This window comes from Bos indicus x Bos taurus, chromosome 16 (assembly GCF_003369695.1).
Source record: "Bos indicus x Bos taurus breed Angus x Brahman F1 hybrid chromosome 16, Bos_hybrid_MaternalHap_v2.0, whole genome shotgun sequence".
NCBI classification, from domain to species: domain Eukaryota; kingdom Metazoa; phylum Chordata; class Mammalia; order Artiodactyla; family Bovidae; genus Bos; species Bos indicus x Bos taurus.
This window is the reverse complement of record NC_040091.1, coordinates 52,230,689-52,256,741: the sequence shown is the minus strand read 5'-3', so window position 1 is coordinate 52,256,741 and position 26,053 is coordinate 52,230,689. Positions and strand designations below refer to the sequence as shown.

Below are 26,053 nucleotides of genomic sequence, written 5' to 3'. Positions count from 1 at the left end.
TATAAAAGTGTACATAGATTTGTAAAAGTATTTGTTTCTTGTTACTAAGACAATAATAATAGAAAAAAATCTTAAAATAAAAAAAAAACACTTCTTCCATCACAGAAACCCTCTGATGTAGGTTGAAAATCCAACTGGTGATCACTTCCTGTTAAGTTTCCAAAAGGAACTAACACACAGGAGTGCTTGGGCTCCATTCTCTGGTTCTGTGCCTCCAATTAAGGCTGTTGCTCACCTATAAGCAGGGGAGCCATCTTTTCTAATTTGCACCGAGGTCTTCTGTGGGCTAGCCAGGGCCCTGGACTGGTCCATCTTTAGGAGGCATTGAAGTTCACACTTTGATTTGATGCCTCCTAATGAATGACAGGATGAGAATCTAGATCTGTCTGTCTTGTCCTCCCAAAAGCTGCCCAGGGGACTCAGGCTCACCACGCTTCCTGAAAGCTATCAGGCTCCCAGGGTTAAGTGACTTTTCTGCAGGACCCTGGAGGCTCCTCACGGGCTGAGGGAAGAACACAGCTCTGTTTCTATTTTCCAGTCTCGTCTCTTTGATATAGGACAGCTGTTTCAGAGCCTGGCCAGATGGATGCCTGTGGATAGGTCCCTATGGTTTGAGGGGGTAGGGATGGAACCAGTGTGCTGGATGCAGGGTCCAGGGCTGTGGACATGCAGACAGGATGCCAGGGAGCACTTGGCAAAGAAGTCCCTCCCCTCGGTACTTGTTTTTCCATCTCCACTCATCCCTTTTAAAACCAAACCTCCTATTCTTTTGTTTGTTTTTCAAGAGGAACCAACACTGGTAGCTAGCTGTTCCTGGGGAAAGGTATCAGAGTACCGTTTTACTACCAACATGGCTGAGGGTGCTGATGGAAAGCACGGTAACTGATATTGCTCTGAGCAAATACAGTTCCCTCTTGAAATGCACACGTGCCTAATAACACGGCCTTGTGGTTCCAAATATTGGATTATCAATTGTTTTACATCTCCCCAGCATCAAATAACGCAGGTAAAAAAAATAAAAGGGCAGTCAATTAAGATAAATGCAGCAACTTCACAATTTACTGGCTGGACACACATTACCCAATGAGCCGAATGTTGGATAAGATAGCTGTCTTCTAGTTATGTATACAACCAGATAGATAATCCTCATATCAGGGCAGATGGTCACAGGCCTTCATGGCATGCTGAATTGAACAGCCTATACTATTTGGCTAATACATATTTTTCCAAGGGGGCTTCCGGATGGCTCTAGTGGTAAAGAACCCACTACCAATGCAGGAGACGTAAGAGACATGGGTTTGATCCCTGGGTTGGGAAGATCACCTGAGGAGGGCATTGCAACCCATTCCAATATTCTTGCCTGGAGAATTCCATGGACAGAGGAGCCTGGCAGGCTGTACTCCATAGCATCACAAAGAGTCAGACACAACTGAAGCGACTGAGCACCAACACATCCATATTTTTCCCAGCACACTTCAGTGCTGCGAAGGTTGAGTGTGGACTCAAGGGGCAGATTCCAAGGCCCTTTCCTACCCTCACTACTTCCAATTCCTAAAAAAGGATCTTGCACATTGCCAAATCCGAGACTTTTCTATAAAAATAAGTTTCGAGGGGCTTTAGGATCTTAATTCCTTTGGTTGGTTGGTGTCTAATATAGTGTCTCCTCTGCAGCCTTGACTGAGGGTCATCATCTTCTTTCCAGCCTGGAAGAGGAAGCACTGGTCCTTAGTGGAGACTTAGCGTGTAACTTATCCTAGGAGTGAGAAAAAAAAGAACTAAGAAGGATGCAGAAGCTCACAAGAGTCTGGGTGAGGGGTAGGGGTAAAAGAAGAAATGAGCAGAAAAACTCTGCTAAAGATATCATTTCGTTAAATAAATGAGAGAGAGGGCACAATATGGGGAGAAAGAAGTCCTAAAAAATTCCATTTTTGAAAATTTCTGCTCTGCTCCTTACCAAGTCTAATGCACTTCTGTTGAAAAAAAAAATCATTGTCCCCTTCCTCCCCGTACCCACAGAAAATAACTTTTATAGGCTGGAGATCACATGATTAATACCATCAGTGATAAAAGAATAAATTACCCATTTAGGGTAGATCTGTAAAGTATTTCAAGCCACTGGGGTACCATTTCATGAACCAAAAGAACTAATTTACCAAATGGGTCCCTGGGGCCCTGAGGACTAATGCACTGACCACTCTCCTGCTTCTCCATTAGATCAGTGCCTTTGCAGAGAATGAAGGTCATGGGGTTCAAAGGGACACAGGCGGTCCCTCTGTGCATCAGTGTGCACTGGGATAAGATTGTGTTCATGGCTCATAGGAGAAAATAGGAAAGAAAGAAAAGGCAGAAACTTTAGACTCAGACTCACCTGTGTTTTAATCTGATTCTGCTACTTTTCAGTTGGGAAAGTGTGAGCAAACCTTCCAAGCCTGAGGTTTTTTTTTTTTTTTTCCTGATCTGCTGATAAGGAGATCATAATGTCTACTGTCAGTGTGGGGACAATTCAGCCTGAGTTAGTGGGAATCAGTGGATGAGCACAGTGGCAGCCATAGTGACTGTCCAAAGAATGGGAGCTGCCTTTCCAATTATCCCTTTCTTCATCACCATCTATCATCTCTATCACCATCACCATCTCTATCATCTGCCTCTGCATCATTGACAACATCTACAGAGTTCTTTCCAGTCAGCAGGTACTGCCCAATCTTTCACATGCACTGTCTCCTTTAATTCCTCAATAAGCCTATGAATTCGGTAAACTTATCGTATCTTATCCCAATATTATCCCAATCTATTAATGAGGAAATGGAGGCTCAGAGAAGTTAAGAAACTCATCCAGTGTCACAGAGCTAATGAGTAGCAAGACTGGTACTTAAACACTTGTCTAACTCCAGAGTCTATGGAGCTGAGGCTATGCTCACCCTCAGGGAAGGGTGAGATATCATTGTTGACGTCAAGCATCATAGTCTTGCCATTAGGCTATAGAGATGATGCTTTGCTGAGATGAGGAATTAAAGCTGAAGACTGAATGGCCAGAAGACTTGAATCTATTCTCTTTAGCCCTGTTGAGAGAATCTGCTAGAGACGGCTCTGGACTCCTGGAAAATAAAATCTCCAACCCATGGAGGTGGCCAAGATATGAGAGGGCCAGAGGTCCTGCAACATACCGAGGGGTTGGACCAGTTCCTTGAGGTGTAGTGACAGTTTTCTTCAGGTGGACACAATTCTCTCAGGGTTTTATATTTTGTTTTGCTTCAGTTAAGTTCAGTCGCTCAGTCATGTCTGACTCTTTGCAACCCCATGGACTGCAGCACACCAGGCTTCCCTGTTCATCACCAACTCCCTGAGCTTGCTCAAACTCTTGTCCATCGAGTCAGTGATGCCATCCAACTATCTCATCCTCTGTTGTCCCCTTCTGTATTTTGCTCGGCTGTCTCTATTTGTCCATTGAGGCTATGATGGAGCCAAGAGAACAGACCATCAGGCACTTTCTCTTGTAGGCCCCACACCAAACCAAGTAAGAAACACATCAAAAACCCAAGAAAATGACAACAAAATTCTGTAAAGCAATTATCCTTCAATAAAAAAATTAATTAAAAAGGAAAAAAAATTTTTTTTAAATATCCAAGAAACCTTCAACGGCGGTGGGGGGTGGGAGGGAAATGCACTTCTTTCAAAAATAGATGGTCTAAGTATATATGCTTATGTGTTTTAGTCTATGGTTACTATGTATGGTTTTAATATTTATCTTTCATATGTAGCAGCTTCTTATTATTAAAGGACTTTTTGCAAATGACAAATACACAGAAGTGACCTGGTTGGTTAAGTATGTACACAGAAGGGATGCCCCTGACCAACTTTCTGACCTTTTTTTAAATTTAATTTTGATTGGAGGATAATTGTTTTACAGTATTGTGTTGGTTTCTGCCATACATCAACATGAATCAGCCATAGGTCTACATATGTCCCCTCGCTGCTGAGCCTCCCTCCCACCTCCCACCCTATCCCACCTCTGTAGGTTGTCGGAGAGCACTGGTTCGAGCTCCCTACCTCTCAAATTCCCACTGGCTACCTATTTCACATGTGGTAATGGATATGTTTCCATGCTATTCTCGCAATTTGTCCCACCCTCTTCTTCCCCAAATGTATCTGCAAGTGTGTTTTATGTCTGTGTCTTCCATTGCTGCCCTGCAAACAGATTCATCAGTACCATCTTTCTAGATCCCATATGTTTGCATTAATATGTGATATTTGATAAGAAATTCTTTAGGAAGTCAAAAGGAGAATGGCAGTCTTCACATTAGTAACTGTGCGTGGTGTCCACGTGAACTGTGTGTGTGTACTGTACATATACACTTTGTTTATGTGTGTATGTATGCTCAGTCGCTTCAGTCATGTCCAATTCTTTGCAACCCTATGGACTGTAGACCTCCAGGCTCCTCTGACCAAGGCATTAGCCGGGCAAGCATACTGCAGTGGGTTGCCATTCCTTTCTCCAGGAGATCTTCCCAATCCGGGGCTTGAACCCAAATCTCCTGCCATCCTTTACCCACTGAACCACCTGGGAAGCCCATCGATATATGTACAGACACCTATATATAATGGACATCTGTAAACATACATCCCCAACTCAAAGCTGTGGGCTGTTTCCCCATGCCCCACAATCCTCTCCCCTGTTTCCCTCCTGGTTTCTCTTTCTTTATATCCCTTCATTTCATAACTGGTTTTGAGGACTACTCAAGGCGGTAAGTGGGTGGGGCATTGCTGAGAAGGGAATATAACTTAGCCGTTGGGGTTCACCACCTGATCACTCGTCTCTATGTCCTTGACTCTGCCCCGCTCCTCGTCTTCTCACCCAGAGCGCCGAGACCTGAATGCCTCCTTCTGAGATGCTTTGCCCTTTCCCCCCGAGCACATGTTAAAACCCACTCAGCCAAAGTAAACCATGTAAATGAACAAGAGATACATCTCCTAGATTGGCCAGGATTTATACGTGACAATTTGAACAAACAGAGCATCCATCTGCAGAGAGGGAGGGTAATTCCTTAGGGACTCTCGGGTGGCGGGGGCTGGGAAGACACAGGACAGACAGCATGGAGAAGAGAAAGAGCAGGGAGTCCTTGTCATCATTTCTGTGGCTCAGGGCTTCCTGGAATTTATGTACTTGACATGTGGGCATGAGTTTTATGAGCACCTGTGCTGGGTGCCTAGCGCAGTGAGTCAGGAACTAGCAGTGAGTATCAAACTTCACTGTGCACCAGCTACTCCTGGGAAGTTTGTTGCCAATGCAGATGCCCAGAGCCTCCCCCAGAGAGTCTTCTAGATCTGGATTAGGGCTCAGGATCTACAAGCATTGTCTGGGAACTCCACATCAAGCCATCTACAGCCTCACTTTAAGAAACGCTGAAACCAGCCTGAAGTCCAGAGGTGTGCCTCTTACAGCCTAGTAAGGGACACTATTTGCAGCAAGAGAAAGTAGCAGGATCACATTTCTCCCCGGCTCCTATAGGCAGCCACATATTGACCCAAAGAAGCATCGAGATTTCTCAGGACACTGACTCCTAGGCTTCTTTTCAGACCTCCCCTGTATCACCCTGTCCCATGTAGGAACTTAACCTGGCAAGAGAAAGCATTTGAATGCTGCTTCCAGATCCTGACCTGAGTCAGACAAACCAGGAGCCTGACTGACTCAGAGAGAAAATGTGAAGCCACATGTGGGGATACTCTAGTCCTGGTCCCAGCTCATTCACTTGACAAATATGTACTGAGTACTGGGGGCTAAGAGGGGGAGGCACATGCAGGTATGGGGCTGGTCTCAAGGGCCTTTTGGTTCAGTTTCATAATCTTAGGACAAACTCTTTAACCTCAGTGTTTTAACCTGCCAAATGCAGATTCCAGTTACCTCCTCTTTCTGATGGAGTTGCTGCAGAGATAAAATAAGAGGAGAGATGTGAAAGTACTTTGAAAAGTTATATGTGGCTAGAATTCCTAGGGAGACCCAAGATGAGAAGGGTTTTCGTGACAGAAGCAACAATTTTTGTGGATATAAAGTTATGGAGGATGGGAAGATGAGCTTGTACAATCAACCACCAACGTGTGAGAGTATCAAAGTCTTTGTTTCCCCTTCAGTAAATAACATGGAGAAGGAAATGGCACCCCACTCCAGTACTCTTGCCTGGAAAATCCCATGGACGGAGGAGCCTGGTAGGCTGCAGTCCATGGGGTCGCTAAGAGTCGGACACGACTGAGCGACTTCACTTTCACTTTTCACTTTTATGCATTGCAGCAGAAAATGGCAACCCACTCCAGTGTTCTTGCCTGGAGAATCCCAGGGACAGGGGAGCCTGGTGGGCTGCCACCTGGCAGCCTGGTGGGCCCCACCTGATGGGGTCGCACAGAGTTGGACACGACTGAAGCGACTTAGCAGCAGCAGTAAATAACAAGGGTACCGGGAAAAAAAACAAAAACAAAACAAGGGTACTGGAGTAAAAGGTACCAAAGTTGCCTTCTAGGACCAAATAACATCATTTGGTTGTAGAGTGAAGCAACTATACACACACACACACACACACACACACACATACATATGTATACATATATGTATATAGATATGTATACACACACATATATATACACACACACATATATATACACATATATGTATATATATAGATATGTATACACACATATATACACACACATATATATACACATATATGTGTATATATAGATATGTATACACACACATATATACACAAACACACAAATATATATGTATACATATATGTATATATATAGATATGTATACACACACATATATATGTATACATATATGTATATATAGAGATATGTACACACATATATACACACATATATGTATACATATATGTATATATATAGATATGTACACACACATATATGTATACATATATGTATACATATAGATATGTACACACACACGCCCCTCGCCAGGGGCATCAGCTCGGCCCACGCTGTATACACACACTAGGTCTTCTGGGGTGGCTTCCCAGTGGCTCAGGGGTTTCCTAGGACAGTTCCAATTTATGCCACTTGCCCCAGCTTCACTATTCATAACACCATCTTTCACTCTCAAAAGTGTCCCAGTTTGGACATTACATTATAAAATCACTCTATTTATGGAAGAAGGGAAGTGAAGATGACACTGCTGTCAGCAATGAGTTAGTCTCTTTGTCTTGGTTCTTATTAGGAATTTTCTTTCTCTGAGCTGGGATGGTCTTACAGACTTTCCAAAATGCTCAGGCAAGCTTTGACAGGCATCCAAAGTGCACGGCACAGTTTGCTCACGCTGCTCAGAGCAGACATTCGGTGCATACTGGCCGCTGCACTGCCCGACCCTTGGATGGGCTTTGGCTGATGGCGACGCTGGGAAAATAGCATCAGGTCCCTATACAGTGAACACATTTTCTAGCTTGGTTCTTAACATCAGTTTACTGGGGTGGGAGGTGGGGTCTACTTTAGGAATATACAGAAGGGAGAATCTTGAAACAGAACACACAGTACTGTTAAATTCTCATAGTTGGGAATCCCAGAGCGTTTTATGGATGACAGATCTGAAGCCCATCACCCAACAGGTTGTATGTGTCTCCCAAGAAATGAATTGTAAGTGCATATTTGCCCTACAGATAGGCAAGTGGAAAAGGACACGAATTCTGTGACTGTTTTGTTACCTGAGATCACCTAGGTACAAGTGCCAGTGGAAGCTGGAGGGGGTGGGGAAGATAGATTAAGTAAGCTTTTCAGTTTAAATCAAGTGGATTCTAGAGGGTAATTAATTTCAGGTTTTCTGTCTGAGATCTGATCTTTTTGCATGTGCGTGAACGTAAGGAGACACAGCTGGGAAAAGCTCCTTTTTTTCGTATTTAGAAAACAAATCTCAAAAAATAAAATTCTTTAAAATCCTAGGAGGCACCCCAGGAGTTTCTAAGGAGAGTTTCTTGCAAGTTCAGTGGCTGTACCACAGTTGGGGAAGAGGAGGGCAGAGAGAGGTGAGAAGGTGCCCAAGGAATGGGTCTTTGCTTTCTTTTCTCCCGGTTAGATTTTGGGGTGTGGCTTGTTTTGTTTTGACTTGATTTGAAGATTCTGGTGCGTGGGGATAATCTCACTGAAGTAGAAAATGAGTAACACTTGGTCAGTTTGTTTACTGTACAAACCGCTCACACATTCATTTGCAGAGCGCTTCCTATGGGCTAGGTGGCAAGGATGTGAAGAGAAATAACAGGTAAATAAATGACCACCCTCCTCCTCCCACGCAGGGCTCTCAGGGAAGTAGGAGAGAGATGTAAACAGGTCAATTGCTGCGCGTGCTGATGAGTGTTGTACAGAGGTGTGAGCACACACACATGTGCACTCTAGTATACACACAGCTCTTCAAGAAGTTGTTGCTCAGTTACTCAGTCGTGTCCGGATCTGCGACCCCACGGACTGTAGCACGTCAGGCTCCCCTGTCCTTCGCACTTCAAGAAGAGCGGCTCTTAATTGCTTTCTCAGAAGGTTTGTTTCCAGGATACCCCTTTCCTCTTTTTCTTTTTGGTATCTGCATACATACTTTTGTTTATTGAAGCAGAATTCATAAAACACAACATTAACCTTTTAGAAAATTTATTTATTTTTGGCTGCACTGGGTCTTCGTTGCTGCACTCGGACTTTCTTTAGTTGTGGCCGAGCGGGGGCTACTCTTCTCATTGTGGTGGCTTCTCTTGTTACAGACCATGGGCTGTAGGGAGAGTGGGCTTAGTAGTTGTGGCTCACGGGCTTAGTTGCCCCATGGCATATGGGATCCTCCCAGACCAGGCATCAAATCGGCATCCGCTGAATTGCAAGGTAGATTCTTAACCACTAGAACAACAGGGAAGACTTAAATCAATCTTTTTAAAGTGAACGATTAGATAACGTTTAGTCCATTCACAATGTTGTGCAAACACAACCTCTCTCTAGTTCCAAAACGTTTTCATCACTCCGAAATAAAACTCAGTCTCTGTTAAGTAGTTCTCCACACTCTCCCCTCTCCACAACTCCTGGTAACCACAAATCTGCTTTGTCTCCATAGATTTACTACTCTAGATATTTCATATCAATGAAATCCTACAAAATGTAACCTTCTGTGTCTGGCTTCCTTCAGTTCAGTCGCTCAGTAGTGTCCGACTATTTGCGACCCCATGAACCACAGCACGCCAGGCCTCCCTGTCCATCACCAACTTCCGGAGTCCACCCAAACCCATGTCCATTGAGTCAGTGATGCCATCCAACCATCTCATCCTCTGTCATCCCCTTCTCCTGCCCTCAATCTTTCCCAGCATCAGGGTCTTTTCCAATGAGTCAGCTCTTTGCATCAGGTGGCCAAAGTATTGGAGTTTCAGCTTTAGCATCAGTCCTTCCAATGAACACCCAGGACTGATCTCCTTTAGGATGGACTGGTTGGATCTCCTTGCAGTCCAAGGGACTCTCAAGAGTCTTCTCCAACACCACAGTTCAAAAGCATCAATTCTCCGGTGCTCAGCTTTCTTTATAGTCCAACTCTCACATCCCTACATGACCACTGGAAAAACCATAGCCTTGACTAGATGGACCTTTGTCAGCAAAGTAATGTCTGTGCTTTTTAATATGCTGTCTAGGTTGGTCATAACTTTCCTTCCAAGGAGTAAGCTTCTTTTAATTTCATGGCTGCAATCACCATCTGCAGTGATTTGGGAGCCCCCAAAAATAAAGTCTGACACTGTTTCCACTGTTTCCCCATCTATTTGCCATGAAGTGATGGGACCAGATGCTATGATCTTAGTTTTCTGAATGTTGAGCTTTAAGCCAACTTTTTCCACTCTTCTCTTTCACTTTCATCAAGAGGCCCTTTAGTTCTTCTTCACTTTCTGCCATAAGGGTGGTATCATCTGCACATCTGAGGTTACTGATATTTCTCCCAACAATCTTGATTCCAGCTTGTGCTTCTTCCAGCCCAGCGTTTCTCATGATGTACTCTGCATATAAGTTAAATAAGCAGGGTGACAATATACAGCCTTGACATACTCCTTTTGCAGTTTGGAACCAGTCTGTTGTTCCATGTCCAGTTCTAACTGTTGCTTCCTGACCTGCATACAGGTTTCTCAAGAGGCAGGTCAGGTGGTCTGGTATTCCCACATCTTTCAGAATTTTCCACAGTTTATTGTGATCCGCACAGTTTAAGGCTGCCTTCACTTAGCAGAATGTACTGAGGCTCGCCCACCTTGTCGTGCGTGTCAGCGCTCCACCCCTTGCATAGCTGAGGAGTGTTCCATTGTATGGATAAGCCACAAAGTGTTTATGCACTCATCTGCTGGCAAGCATTTGGGTGGCTTCACCTTCCAGCGGTTGTGAATAATGCTTCTGTGAACATTTGTGAACGAATTTTTGTTTGAATATCTGTTTTATCTCTGTGGTATATATCCAGGAGTGGAATTTCTGGGTCTTATGAGTAGTTCTATGTTTAAGTGTTTAAAGAAGCAAACCATTTTGCACACTGGCTGCACATAACACACACCTGCTTTTTGAAGACCCACAAAGTTCTATTTTTGATGGTTCCTCCATAATGAAACTGAAATACTTCAAAGAACGAAATCCTGGTTTACCAAAACCCAAGTAGTCTAAGTTCCTTTGTTGGTCCAGTGGGTCAGAAGTTGTGCTAATGAGACTAAGGTCAGGGGTTCAAGACCCAGCTGGCCAGTCAGCTGAGTAGTGTGTACAGAGTAAAAACTTAAGTCTGCTGTCACAGCTCCATTAATACTGTCCTGCCCTCTTACACAAGCTTGTTAGTACTCACAGGGGGACAGAGCAAGAGTCAGTTTAATTGTTGTTCAGTTGCTCAGTCCTGTCCGACTCTTTGCGACCCCACGGACTGCAGTATGCCATGGTTCCCTGTCCTGGTTTTTACGGTTCCACATATAAGGAAACAAAACAAAACGAAACACCCGGCACCCGAGGCACCGTGAGGCTGACTAGGATCAAATGACTACTCACTCCCAGTCCTGCTGTCACCTGATTTCTGTGGGTCCCTGGGGTAAACTGCTTACCCTGCCCAGAGCCTCAGTTTCCTCATGTTTAAACTGGGAAAAGGAGAAGAGGGCGGCAGAGGATGAGATGGTTAGATAGCATCACGGACTCAATGAACATGAATTTGAGCAAACTCTGGGAGACAGTAAAGGACAGGGAAGCCTAGCATGTTGTAGTCCATGGGGACGCAGAGAGTCAGAGGCGACTTAGTGAATGAACAGCAACAAATTGGGAACAATAATCCTTTCTTCAAAGAGATGACAATGCATCCTGAGTACTTTACACACAATAGGCTTCCAACAAGTGCTGTCGAATCTGGAGGGTGAGCAACCTCCAGGGCGTGCAGAAGACCCTCAGCTCCAGAAACTCTGAACTGTCCTCCTGAGGTTGACCCAGCTGGAATGGCGGTGCGAGCTTGTTCGGTTGTTCCGGTTACACTGACTGTTTTAAATGGTCCTATTTGCATGGAACGAAGCTTGCTATGGTAACAAGGTCTGGTGGCTGGAATCCAGGGCCCCAGTGAAAAATGCAAAGCCTGTGCTCCTCCAGGAGAAAGAGGCACTTGATGGGTGTATCAACTTTAAGGTTACCTCTGTTCTCCCAGGAAGAAGGAGCGATGTAAACTGAGGCAGCGGGGCCTCCACACTCCTAGCAGGGGGAGGAAGAGGGAAGCCCCAAGGAGCCTTCCAGACTTCTCTCCTGGCCGAATTCCTTTTGCCCCCCAATATTTAGCCCCGCTAAGAAGCCTAAGACTGGCTAAAGCCACCGATCTATGCACCCACCGGTGCCGGGCGGTGGGGAGGCCACAGGGCCAGTGATCCACCCTGGGGAAGGAAAGGGAGACCCTTCGGAGGAAGGGGGGACAACGCAGGTTGGGGCGCTGGAGGTGCAGGTGGAGTGGGGTGGAGTAGGGTCGAGGTGGACAGTGAGAGGCACGCGGGGCAGTAGCCCAGTTCCCCGCTGAACATTCCCAGCTGCATTTGAAGGAAACAGCTAAGCAAGAACTCCACTCCAGAGCGCGAGCAAGCAGCCCCCTCCCCCGGAGCTCCATCTCTGCTCCCCTCCGGGGCCCCTCTTCCGAGCACCCCTCTCTCCCAAGCACCCACCTCCTCCCCAGTCCCTGCACCCGCGCTAAGGCGCGAGTTCGCCAGGGCGGGGGCCGCCCCACCGCTCCAGGGAGGGGACCGAGAGCGGGCCTGGGAACAGGCGCCCCCCCACGCCTCGCCAGGGGCGCCACCTCGGCCCACGCTGGGCCACCGCCCGCCGCACCCGCCCCACGAGGGGGTGTGTCCCAGAGGTGGGGGGCGCGGGAGGCCGAGGCAGCGCCCCCGCCCCGGGTCCCTGCCCCCTCCCGAGTGCGTGGCGAATGGTAGGCTCCATTGAAAGAGTGCCGGGCGGCGCGCGGTGTCCTTCTCCGAGTCGCTCTCCGCGCCGGGGTCTCGGCGATCTCTGCTCCTCCTCCTCTTTCTCCTCCCCCCTTCCCCCCTCCCCAACCCTCCGCCTCGCTCCGCCGCGGCTCGGGCTGGAAGCGCCGCTGTCATTCCTGCGCCGGAGGAGCCGGCGCTGCCGGTGCCTGGGGGTCGGGGCTCGGGGAAGCCGGGCCGCGGGGGACCCAACAGGTAGAGCCGGGGGTGCCCGGCCGCGCGCCCCCCAATCCCCGCGCATCATGCAGCTCTTTGTCACCTCTCTCGCCCCCAGGCCAAAATCCTGAGCATGATGGAAGACAATAAGCAGCTCGCGCTCCGCATCGATGGGGCGGTCCAGTCGGCCAGCCAGGAGGTGACCAACCTGCGAGCCGAACTCACAGCCACCAACCGGAGACTGGCGGAACTGAGCGGCGGCGGCGGCCCCGGCCCGGGCCCGGGAGCGGCGGCCAGCGCCTCGGCGGCGGCGGACTCCGCGGCGGCGAACATGGAGAACCACCAGCACAGCGCGCAAGGTAGGGATCGCCTGGCGCCCGGGGCGGAGGAAAGGCGAGCGAGCCAGACCCGGACCGGACCCGGAGGCGCCCGGGGACTCGTTGCCCCCCACGCCCGCGGCGAAACCGCCTTGCATTGTGGCTTGTAACCCTTTCCGCCCGGCGGTGGCCAGTACTGCTCCCGCGCTGGGAGTTGCAGTCTGCTGTCATTAACGAAAACCCGGGCGCAGCGTGCACGGGTTCACACGGTCACGGCGGCCCTGGCCAGCGCAAGCTAGGCGCAGCCGGCGGGTACCCCTCGGCAGCAGAAAGTGCCCTTTAGATGGTACACAGCCCCCAGCTCCGTGGGCAAACTTTTCATGCCCGGGCCTTTGTAGGGGTGAATGCCACAGCTTCCCCCCAGTTCCAGAGGCTCCTTTCCTTGGAACGACTGCCCAAGAGGGAGCGCCAGGCTCTGCTGCCGCGTTTGGGGTAGAGGATTGGACTGGTTTGCACTTTTCTCCACGGATGCCAAATCCCTTGTCTCGATTGCATCTGGACTTTATTTTCTCCCCTTTTGAGATCGCGCAGGCAGTGGAATTATATCAATGCAACAGTAGATGCTGTGCTCAGCAGGGAGTTTAAATTTCCAGCAAATATAAACACTGAGAGCACTTTCCAGGGGGAAATCTTAGACCTCAAAGGCTGAGTGATGGGCTCTTGGCGAAATGAAGGCGTCGTAGATGGTGGGTTTCCAGGTAGCTGCTGCTTGAAGGGACTCTTTGCAGTTAGGAGAAGGGGAAAAAGGACAGTCTGTGCTGACACTGACAGTGATGAAGCTCTGAAACCCTCATACAAGGGTTAAAAGATGGAGGAAGCATCAAAAAGAAAAAAAAAAAAGAAAAATCCATACTGTTTGTTTTCTGTGAATTAGAAGTGCAGAATGGATTTTCAGGATTTTTTTCCCTTTTCTTTTTTTGTCTAATTGCCCTTTAAGAAAAGTTGTCACTGATTATTAATATCATTTGATTGCAAACTAAACTGCTGAAATCCTGGACGTGACCAAAAAAAAAAATCCAGTCTAGGAGGGTCACTTGTGTAAATATGTCACTTGATGAAATATGAGGTACCAGTGGCCCAGAAGGATTTTCTGGTTTTATTGTTATTTCAAAGGTTTCTAAGTATTGAGAGAGAGCGAGCAAGTCTGGTTTCATAGGAATGCCTTCTCTCTGTCAGCTTCTGTTTCTTCCTTACCTTCCTGCAGTAGGCATGCTTTTTTTTTTTTTTTTTTTCTGGTGTGAGATGTTAAGCTTGAACATTAGCAGTTTATGTTCAACTCATATCTTAACTTGGTACTTCCGGAGTCTGTCAAGAGTCTTAGGAATTGGGGCAATAATTTGGTACCAAAGTAGCATGACGTCATGGTGGGAAGGTGTTGTGAGAATGGTGCTTGCTGCATAGTTTTCAAGGTGGATATCTGGTTATTCTGTCATTTGTCCCTTGTTATGTCATTGTGTGTGGAAGATGCTCTCTGCTGGCACCTGGGCAAAAAAGAGAAGTTAGACTCCTGGTCAGGCTTTACTTTTTATCAGCAGGGATGCTTCCAGCCTTAAAAAATAGCAGAGAACTGACGTTTTGCTGAGAATCAAAAGCCACGGTAAAGCAGAGTGAACAATGCTGGTTTATTTCCCACTGTCCGCCCCTTTCTCAGCCAAAGAAAAGTTAAGTGGCTTTTATCTGAGTCCTGGGTCTAGTGCAGTCTGAGCACGCTAGGAGGTCGGGCCACAATGATCTACACACTCAACTTGGAAACTGTGATACTTAGCTGATGGTTAAATTGTTGCAGTGGAGCAATCGGGGGCTGTTTCCTCTTTCTTTTTTTCTTACAAAAATGCACAAGGCTGTGGAAATGGAAATGGCTTTTGGATCTCTTGATATCCCTAAAAACACACAAAACCGGCAGCTCCCTCATATTCTGAGACGCGTGCCTCCCCTGGCCAGGGGCTGTCTGTGGGTGGCTGGATGAAGGATGGTCTTGATTTTTCCTCTGTGTACCACTGGTATTTTTCAAAACCTTTACTGGGAGAGTTTAATGATTTTATAATCAGAAAATAAAATGTTGAAGATTTTAACTCAGCTTAATGGTTGGCCACATAGCCCTCTAAATTGATGTCAATTTAAACTGATGTGATGGTTGAAAAGAAAACAAGACCCCCATATGCATTCAGTGGGGCATCATTTGCTTATATATAGTAACCATTTCTTCATACAGCACTTTTGCATTATTTAGCCTCTGTGAGTGTTTTGGGGTTTGTTTTTATTTTGTTTTGCTTTGTGTTCTCATGACATGTGGCAGCATTCTGCTGGAACAGAAACCTTCTGCAGAGGTGGTCTGCTAGTGTCTTCTGCTAGTGCTCTCCTATTCCTAAAGGGAAACGCTGGGCTTTCTTGGGTTAATTTCAAAGTGTGGTTGATTGGCTTTCTTTCTTTCTTTCTTTTTTTTTTTTGATTGGCTTTCTTATGCTTCTTTGTAACATACCTCTAGGAAGGCTCACAGGAGCTCAGTTCCTGAGGGTTCCTGACTGTTCTTCTGAATCAGTCTTCTGTTCTAATTTTGTCTGGGTTGGTGCAAGTCAATGGGCTCAAAGCGCATGAGTATTTACTGTTATTGAGTTATCACTTTTCAAATCAAAAGTTTGAATGAAATGAGTATCTTTCAAAATGCAAGTGTTCAGTCACTCAGTCGTGTCTGACTCTTTGCAACCCCATGGACTGCAGCGTGTCAGGCTTCCCTGTCCTTCATCAACTCCTGGAGGTTGCTCAGACTCATGTCTATCGAGTCAGTGATGCCATCCATCCATCTCATCCTCTATCATGCAACTGTATACGGTATCTTTAACTAGAGGGCATTATGCACATATGAAATGCATGTTAATGTCCTTTTAATAATATTAGCACAAATGGTTACAAGGAAGAGTCATCTTTTGCTCTTCCTGCTGAAAAGCTCTTTGATCCATTTCCAGATACTTTTGTTAAAATTTTATTTTTGATGAATTAAACAAGCTCACCAATCCACCAGTGTACGTTTTGTTCCAGTGAGGATATCTGATAGTAGGTAAGTCGATGAAGAAAACTTGGGTTTTCCTAGAGAGTTAATGCAGTGTGTCATTTAAACAAAATATTACCTTGGTTGGTACCCTCTGTGAGCGGGCATGGTTGCTACGTAACGGAGTCTGGAAAGTGAACTGCTGAAAATCTGGGCTTTCGACACTTTGCAGGATCTTCTTTCAGAATCTGTGTTGAAAGTACGCTTGGCAGCCAGCCCATCTTCTCTCTCCCAGCTTCAAGTGAGTCGGATAATCCCTAATGAGGATGCTGGCATGCGGAGCGCAGGGCATCCGTGCAGGGTGGCTCTTCTCAAGGCTCCAAAGCTGCCTCTTGGGTTGGTGAGGTCACGACTGCCTTTGACAGGTGGACAGAAGGAGGCTTGGAAAGAACAGAGCCAAGCATTTGTTCCAATTTGTCTTGTTGTTGGTAGCCAGAGAATGGATTTGTTTAAAGTAACGTTTCTAAGCTGTTTTCCTCAGCGTAACATCTCTGGGAAATGTGTTTAAAATACTTGCTGTTCTTTGAGGGGAAAATATGGCAGTTTGTTTCTCTGAAAATGTTTTATCTGATGAATGGCTAATATTAGATTCAATTGATTGCTTTGCTGTGCATAGAATAAAACAATTAAGCTCCAGTGTACCCAATGCAAATAAGTGTTTAGCTGTATATAACATAAAATACCTATGCTCAGTAGGATGCATACCTACTGCCATGATTTTTGTGTTTTTTAAGGAAATAGTTGTATTTATATGCCTAAGTAAGTGGAAATGTTCATAGCATCTTCGTGGGTGTTGAGGGCTTACTGTCTACTGCATCAGTTAGATTAGGATGGGGAAAAGGGTCGTTTTCTTACACCTTTGTAAATTTCCATAAATAGATGCAAGTTTTATTTTTTTTTCTCCCTAGGCATTAAAATAGACTGTTACTTCAGGTCTGATGGCTCTTATCTAGCATTATGATAATACTGGAAACCCATTGGTGAAGCATAAATTATCTTGGGACTGAATTGAATGTGTGAATAGTCTGCGGAGACGCTAGACACTGTTGCTTTGCAAAATGAGTTCTGTCTTTTGGCAACCCCTTCCCACTTCATTCTGCCTCTGTGTACTCTTGTTTTCTCAAGTATACTTTTATCTTTTTTGAGCAAGAGAATTTTCATGTGGTAGAGAGGATGAGACTAAGCGCAGTGGAATCTTGGGGACTTCTCTTGGCTCACCCCTAAGTTACAGAGCTCATCCAGAACCTATGCCTTGGTTTTTCCAGTCATATCCATGGGCTATAGGAGACTTGTCTGTCTTTTCCTAATCTGGTAAGCTGTCATGAGATGGGACTTCAAAATTCTTCCTGAAAATCACTGTGCGTGGTCACCAAGAAATTACGTACAGATCAGTACAGTGTGAATGAAATTAGTTATTGATTGCCTAGTATTTACTATCTTTGTACTGTCTTTGGAAAATGCCTTTAGAGGACCCCTTAAGTAAAGTTTCTAGTTCTGGTTAATTTCATGCTTCCAGCATTTCAGGATTGACTGAGGTTTTTCAAAACTTTTTTGATCTAAGTCTGAGCCAATCTGATTTTTATAATAGGAGCCTAATCACACATCCTCCCCATGTAAGACAAGGCGTGTTTTCTCCATTCCTTCACCCTCTCTACTCCCCAAGACTGCTGGCACTTTTGAGGAATCCTGTAGGTTATAATTTGTGACTTCCTGGCTGCCAGTGAGCTCATAGCAGATGGACTTGGCAGGTGGGGAATGCTCGTTGGAACGCTGCCGGTTCACCATGCAAGTCATATGGGGCCCAGAAGGTCGAGCCTGGGGTCCTGGCCATATTCATTGCATATTTCATTTATATTTATTCCTGAGTTATGTAGCAAAGGCAAGTGAAATCACATGACTTTCTCAGTGTTTTTCAGACTTTTGCCAGTATGGGTTTATGTGAGCATTAGTGCTTGGCATCTTACCCCCTGCCATCTATCAGGCAAGAGTGGAACTTGTTCTGCCTGCTGAGGCCAAGGAATGGGTTTTTAAGTGATCTTGTAAATGAAAATGAGTCCATACTGTTTGGGCTGGATATTAGGGTGAGTAACACATGGGATAACAAGGGGTGCCACCACCGGCAGTCATTGCAATGCCCTAGTCATCTGAAATGCAGGCAGAGAAACTCCAGGCGGAATCATTTAGGAAAAGACAGCTTCTCTGAAGCCAGGAGCACGTGTGCGTGTGTGTGCTCAGTCGTGTCCAACTCTTTGCGACCCCACAGACTGTAGCCCACCAGGCTCCTCTGTCCATGGGATTTCCCAGGCAAAAATATTGGAGTGAGTGACTGTTTCCTTCCCCAGGGGATCTTCCCAACCCAAGAGAGTGACCATCTATCGTGGCAGATGATACCTGACAGCTCAGGACAGGTTAGCATCCTGCTGGCCCACGTCACCATCCTCAAGGTCCCCTTCCAGGCCCATCTTGACTATGAAGAAGCTGGAGGGAATCCAGGCAAAGGAATCTTTTCTTCCTCCCCATGTGGTTGAATGAGTCTGTAACATCCTTGCTGGTTTGATGCACCTCAGATCTAGGTGGCAGACTCAAGGCTGTGCGCTGTAGACATGCTTGCTTCTCCCTTGGAATCCTAAGCTGCTGGAAACATGAAAGATGCTGAATATAGTTTTAATGAGTTTGGCAAGCACAACTGTTAGAGCAGGTGGCTTCTGTGTGGTGGGACATCGTGGGTTCTCAGTTTGTTTTAGTGTCTTTGTTGACTTGGCCTTGCTGGACCTTTGGGTCCCACTTATGAAAAGCCCCTGTCCCCTCTACCCTCTGATGAACTGAGACCCTAGCACGAGAGCTCAGATGGAGCCTGCTACAGGCAGGTCTGCAAGCAAAGCACCCCCGAGGCCTCTGCACCTTCTGTGATGGGGAGTCAGGCTGGGAGGATGGAGAGAAATGGGAGGGGGAGCCGCCTGCCCAGCTTCCCCAACCTCTCCTCTTCCACCAAAGCAAGCGCTGGAGGGAAAGGGGACATAAAGAACCTCCATTCCCAATATTGTCTCAGCTCTACAGATTGAAGTATGTGATGTGTATCATTAAGAAGTACCGTGCATCATTAAGAACATAGTATCCTCTAAAGGAAGGTGGGTCCAGAGCTAATACTTTACACTCACCTTTGGCACGTCATTATAGTTGTCAGAGCTCACCTCTTGGGTACATTACAAGACGCTGGGTGTTCAAGGCACGTGGTGTTCTGATGCCATGGAGTCTTCTTTTCGATGAAGGCAGGTAGTGTCATGTAGAACTAAAGGAGAACTAGCTTCAGTGCTTTGTCAAACTTTTCAATAAATAATAACAACAAAGACTTACAACATGTCAAGTATTTTCCTGATGCCTCACATGCATAACTGTGCCTGGAGCCCAGTGAAGTGACAACTAATATGACCATTTTTCTAAAGAGGAAACTGACTGGGATTCAGAGAAGTTAAGTCACCCGTCTGCCACCACATAGCACTGACTGCGATGGGGATGAGGACAGCAAGCTTTGACATAGTCTTGGAGACAGGCACTGTTGGAAATGCTTTTCTGAATTTATGCACTTAACTTTTGTAATGACTTATGTGGCAGGTACCACTGGATCTGGGGCTTCCCTGGTGGCTCAGTGGGAAAGAACTTGCCACCAATGCAGGAGACATGGGTTTGGTCCCTGGGTCAGGAAGATCCCCTGGAGAAGGAAATGGCAACCCACTCCAGTATTTTTGCCTGGGAAATGCCATGAACAGTGAGGCCTCTGGGCTATAATCCATGGGGTTGCAAAGAGTCTGACGTGACGTAGAGCGACTAAGCAACAACAATTTGCACCCGTTTTATGTATGAGAAAACTGAGGCACAAAAAATGACCTATGACTTGTCAAAGGGCCATTAAGTAACCAAGCTCTGGCTCTGGAGTCCTTTCTCTTAAACTCATCCCACTCTGATGCTCAGGGTCACTTGGCTGGTAGTGACTGATCCAGGAATTCAAACCCATCAAATCTCTCTGCTGTTTAAAGCTGTATTGTCTTCTAAACCAGAAACATCTTTTGCCTTGTCCGTTAGGAAGATTGAAGAAACTACAATCTTGTAGTCCATTTTTTATTATGTTTCCCTAAACTGATGTTAGTTTCTGGGTCCTTATGTGAAATCTTCATGCTCATGCTCAGCCGCTAAGTGGTGTCTGGCTCTTTGCAGCCCCATGGAGTGTAGCCCGCCAGGCTCCTCTGTCCATGGGATTATCCCAGCAAGAATACTGGAGTGGGTTGCCATTTCCTCCTCCAGGGGATCTTCCCTACCCAGAGATAAAAGCTGCATCTCATCTTGTGGTAAGAGAAATACCTCTCCCTTAGGTGTGAGGTTAACTGCCAAAGAGAGAATTGGGTCCTACTCGCAAGGTTAGCAACCCAAGGGTCACTCGTCACCAATGGAAAGAACCAACTTTACCCAGGGAGTGGGGCCTCCTACTCCCTAGACTTTGTATGCTTTCTGCCTTGGGAAGGATGGTTCCAGGCAAGCCTGGCATCCTGCAGTCCTGTTTTTCTCCCTTCTAGCCATACATTTCCCTTTCCTAGGTTCTCTCCTAGTGACCTCAGTGGTCTCCAATGGCCCAGGACCATGCCCCACAAAAGACTTATAACTACTCACAGATTCCTTTATGCTAGGGTTTCCCGGTCTTGGCATTGTTTTCATTTGGGCCAGGATAATCCTTTGTTGGAGGGACATTGTGTGCCTGCAGGGTATTTAGCAGCATCCTTGTCCTCTGCCCACCAGATGTCAGTAGACCTTCTACACAATTGTGACAATGCACAGTGTCTCCAGATGTTGCCAGATATCCACTGGGGGCTGCATTATCCCTGGCTGAAAACCATTTTTTATGCCACAGACTAAAGGATACCCCAGCTGTGAATCTTAGAACGGTAACTCTGTAAGAGGAGAGAGTTTCATCTGCTTTGTTTTCTGCTCCTTTTGCAGCACCTAGAACAGTGCCTGGCACACAGCAAGAGCTCAGTAAATGATTACTGAATGAATGAATGAATGAATCCTCAATTACTGAATTATAGCATGTGCAGACTTTGTCATGGTTTTACATGAAGCTCATTGGTTTAATGATTGTTGTTGTTCAGGTGCTCAGTCATGTCCAACTCTTTGTGTCCCCATGGACTGAAGCACTCCAGGGCCCCCTGTCCTTCACTATCTCCCGGAGTTTGCTCAAATTCATGTCCATTGAGTCAGTGATGCTGTCTAACCATCTCATCCTCTGCTGCCCTCTTCTCCTTTTGCCTTCAGTCTCTCCCAGCATCAGGGTCTTTTCCAGTGAGTCAGCTCTTCACATCAGGTGGCCAAAGTATTGGAGCTTCAGCATCAGTCCTTCTAATGAATATTCAGGATTGATTTCCTTTAAGATTGACTGATTTGATCTCCTTGCAGTCCAAGGAACTCTCAAGAGTCTTCTCCAGCGCTACAGTTTGAAAGCACCCATTCTTCGGTGCTCATCCTTCTTTAGGGTCCAACTCTCACATCCACACATGACTACTGGAAAAACCATAGCTTTGACGATACAGACCATTATCAGCAAAGGGATGTCTCTGCTTTTTAATATGCTGTCTAGGCTTAATGACACATGGTTTTAATTGAGTCTTTATTTGACACATGTCAACACTAACATGTTCTAAACCCTTTTTCTGTATTCTCTCAATTCATCCTTTAAACTACCTTCCGTGGTAAGTACTGGGTTTGCCACCTTACACGTGAGAAAGTTGAGGCCCAGAAAGGTTACGTGACTTTCCCAGGGTCACCAAGCTAGCAAGTGGCAGAACCAGGAGATGAACCCAAGTAAATGTGACTCCAGAGATTGCCTGCTGTCCCAGCTAGGATGTTGTTCAACTTTACATAGTTTTTCCCATTCCTGCCCAAGAAATCATTTTTGTTCTAAAGCTGGCATCATGGCAGTTGTAGTTAGGATTTGCATGTCAGACACTAAGTCGTTCATCATAAATCCTTAGCCACAGAACAAAATATGCTTTGTCACTGCTAGGGAGTCTGTAGCCAGAAAGGTATCTGGCCAGAGGTAACAGGGCAGCTTAGTGGCAGAGCCGTGTTCAAATGTAAGAATCTTCCTTCTCTCTGCCTGGCTGCTGGGCTTGGGCTGTAGAGAGTCACAGAGAGGACTGAACTGTCTGGGAAAGGGGACAGTGGACCCTGGAGCTTCTTAACAGGGGCTTGACTCATTTTGAGGAAAAGGGATGTTCCAGGAGCAGAACTGGGGAGCTGCAGAGACCTTGGAGGTCATCCAAGAGCACAGTGACAGCAATAGCCAGCACCTTTGAGGCTCTTTTCCTGACTCCCAGGCTCTGTGCAGTGTGATTGATAACACTGTTTCATCTACTTCCCTATCACAGTGAGTTGGATAATGTTCTCATCTCCATTCTACAAATGAACAAACTGAGGCTCAGAACTGTTTCATTGTTTTTCCACGCTCTAGACCGTGGCCATCTGCGGGATAGAAATACAGGTTCAGCTGACCCTGGAGCCCACCTGCTTCTCTACAATAAAATATCGAGATACCAGGGAAGCAGCACAAGGAAATGCCAGGAGTATGGTTTCGTCTTTTTTGCCTACAGAGCTACTTACCCACTCCCCTTCTTCTTTTTCCTTTTCTTCTTTCCCCCCTCTCTTCTCTCCGTCTCCATCTGTTTTGAGAGATTAGGTACATAGGTTCAAGGACCAGAGATTTAATAAGATATGGAGCAAGCTATCCTGGTGCTCGTAGTCTAGTAGGTGTGACTGACATGGAAATATAATTACATTTTATAATAAAGGTCTAGACAGGTGTAATGGGAAAATAGATGATGGAGTGACAAATAGAGAAGGCTTCACAGATGTACATGACAGTGGCAATATGTAATAAAAGCATGCTGGGAAAACACATTGATTTCTCTACTAAGGTTAAACTGACCATGAGAGATTATTAAAAAGTGCAACTTTGGGGGTAGGTTGGGATTGGATCCTGCAGAGAATAGCTCCTGGCTGAGACTTTCTCCCCCAAAGAAGGAAGATGTGAATGACACAGGGTTTAGATCTTGAATAATAGTTGTTTTTTTCCTCCAAAGAAACAATATGAATTTTAATGCAGGTGAAGCTCTGCTCACCCCCTGTATTATCTTCCTGGTCAAGACTGGGGCTTCTTGTCAGCTGCAGCGTAGCTCACTTTCCTTGATTAGGTTGAATTTTTTTTAAAACCACTGAGGATGGTGTCTTTAATTCAGTTAGTACAATTTGGAACACAGTGGGATTTAGGTCACACTTTCCCCATCATTTTTGCCATTTGAAATTCTGTACTCACTATTTCCTGAAGATAGTAAGGTATGAAATTTAGAAATTTGATACTGACCCTAGATAGTGCAATTGTGGTACCATAGAGCTTGATGAATGATGGCTGAGGAGAACTGACCTGTGATTATATGTGTATTGATTATCTTAATTAACACATTCATCAAGTGGATTGCGTTGCCTGTTCCTACAAGGTTTACTATATGAAACGAGAGAAAAAAAGGGACTACCTTTTGACACATCTTAGATTTGAGAATCAACAGAAAGGCCATTTTGTGGAGACTGTCAGCCTGTTGGCTAGCAGACATGCTCTGATTGTTCTGTTCACAGTTTGACTTGGTACCAGGTAGCCCTGCAAGGAGGCATGTTTAAGTCTTAATAGATGCCCTCTGAAGAAGGAGCATAATTCCTGGTTGGCTTTTCTACAGTGTGGATCAGTAGAACAGTGTCCAATAGAACAGAACCTTATTAAAACTCAGCTGGTTAACACATGGGTTGATCCCACCATGCCTACGTGCTCTACTTGCTCAGTTGTGTCTGACCCTGTGATCCCGTGGACTGTAGCCTGCTGGGCTTCTCTGTCCCTGGGGTCATCCAGGCAAGAATACTGAGGCTGGTGGCCATGTCCTCCTCCAGGGCATCTTCCCAACCTGGGGCTCAAACCTCTGGTCTCCCGAGTGTCCTGCATTACAGGCAGACTGTTTACTACTGAGCCACCGGAAGCCCTCGTTCCACCATGGGATAACTCAAAACCCATCCTTCAACACTTTCAGTGTTATTACTCTGTGTCTAAAGGCAAGGCTCAGAATCGTTTTCCAGGCTTCTGCTGCCTTCACCCAGTCTTCTTCCTTTGCACCCAGGAGTTGCTAGGGAAGCACTAGAGTTTACCCAGATCTTTGCAGCATACAAAGACTTGCATAGGCAGTGTCTCTGTGGATCCTACCCGCTGGCCCATAGGATGGAATTGAGGTAGACACAGCAATCTTGTTCTCAAATAAGGAAACTGAGGCACAGTAATTTAAGCTGATTTGTTCAAGATTGTTGAGTTGGTCATTGAACCAAATTCTCCTGTTTCTCCCACTGTAAGATCCCACTGTGACTGCACAATGGGGGCAGAGGGTGGCTCCAGAACTTTTGGTGGGGTGAGATCTGACCTTGCCTTGACCTTTATCTCCCTTTTAAAAATATTTATTTGTTTTCGATTGTGCTGGGTCTTCATTGCTACGTGCAGATTTTCTCTAGTTACGGCGAGCAGGGAGTACTCTCTGGTTGTCGTGCACCGGCTTCTCACTGTGGTGGGTTCTCGTTGCACAGCACAGGCTCTAGGGCATGTGGGCTTCAGTGGTTGCAACTCACAGGCTTAGTTGCCCTGTGGCACGTGGGATCTTCCCAGACCAGGGACTGAACCCATGTCCCCTGCATTGACAGGCAGATTCTTAACCAACTGGATCATGAGGGAAGTCCTGGCCACTCCCGCTTGAACATGGGCCCTCTGTCTTTTAAGGCCTGGATAGTGACACCATCACCCCAAGACCGTGCTCTAGTACTCTGAGCTCCCATGTCCAGTGTCTTTCCATGGTGAAAGGACAATCAGTTTTACAGATTTAGTCCTATTTTTTTTTACGTTAAGTTCTTTCATCATCTCTGTGGGGATTTACAATCATTTGATTTCTCTTTTAATGACCTATCTTATTCATGCCTTAGCTTAGACTTTCTCTTCTGCTGCTGCTGCTGCTAAGTCACTTTGGTCGTGTCAGATTCTGTGCGACCCCACAGACAGCAGCCCACCAGGCTCCCCCGTCCCTGGGATTCTCCAGGCAAGAACACTGGAGTGGGTTGCCATTTCCTTCTCCAGTGCATAAAAGTGAAAGTGAAGTCGCTCAGTCGAGTCTGACTCCTAGCGACCCCATGGACTGCAGGCTGCCAGGCTCCTCCGTCCATGGGACTTTACAGGCAAGAGTATTGGAGTGGGGTGCCATCTCTTCTTCTAGCCTCCCTTTAAGGCTTCCCTGGTGGCTCAACAGTAAACAATCCGCCTGCAGTGTGGGAGACCTGGGTTCAATCCCTGTGTCTGGAAGATCCCTTGGAGGAGGGCATAGCAACCCACTCCAGTATTCTTGCCTGGAGAATCCCCATGGACAGAGGAGCCTGGCAGGCTACAGTCCATGGAGTTGCAAAGAGTGGGACACAACTGAGGGACTAGGCACAGCACACAGCCTCCCTTAATGCAGTTAGGGACCTGTAAACCAGAGCAGATTTGCACCAGGGGAATTTCCTATTTGTCTTAATCAATTGGATCGGGGAATGACTCCCACATTGAGGATAATTTGTTGCACCTGATACCACTACCATTTAGGATTTCTGAATATGGGAAGCACATCTGTGAGGCCTTAGCATGTGGGTGTATGTTCTCTCTGAGTGTTGGGGGCAGGATAGAGCCATCACAGTAAATCTGCCTAATTTCTTTCTCTTCACTGTCCCTTCAGGGAGACGCTATGAAACCTTCAGGGTCTCTTTTATCAGAGTCTTTGAATGAACAATAACCAAGGCATGTTGGCTTGAATTCTCCACCTGCTGGTTGTGTAGGTGCGTGTTCTCACTTCTGCTGTGGCTGTAACTGCCTGAGTAGTTGGGGGAACCTCCTGCTG

At 46.3% G+C, this 26,053-nt stretch overlaps 1 protein-coding gene across 3 annotated transcripts in view; it reads left to right on the top strand.

The window, feature by feature from the left end:
- KAZN (kazrin, periplakin interacting protein) overlaps window positions 1–26,053 on the top strand; it is a 1,334,539-nt gene that overhangs the window by 796,115 nt on the left and 512,371 nt on the right. Inside the window, exons 1-2 of one of the 3 annotated variants that reach the window (XM_027565343.1) lie at window positions 12,487–12,624; window positions 12,754–12,994. In XM_027565343.1, the coding sequence (XP_027421144.1) occupies window positions 12,769–12,994 (226 nt within the window). In that variant the 5' untranslated portion in view covers window positions 12,487–12,624; window positions 12,754–12,768. Of the gene's footprint in view, window positions 1–12,486; window positions 12,675–12,753; window positions 12,995–26,053 lie in introns of those variants that run through there. The other 2 variants (XM_027565342.1, XM_027565341.1) reach the window with 2 other exon arrangements.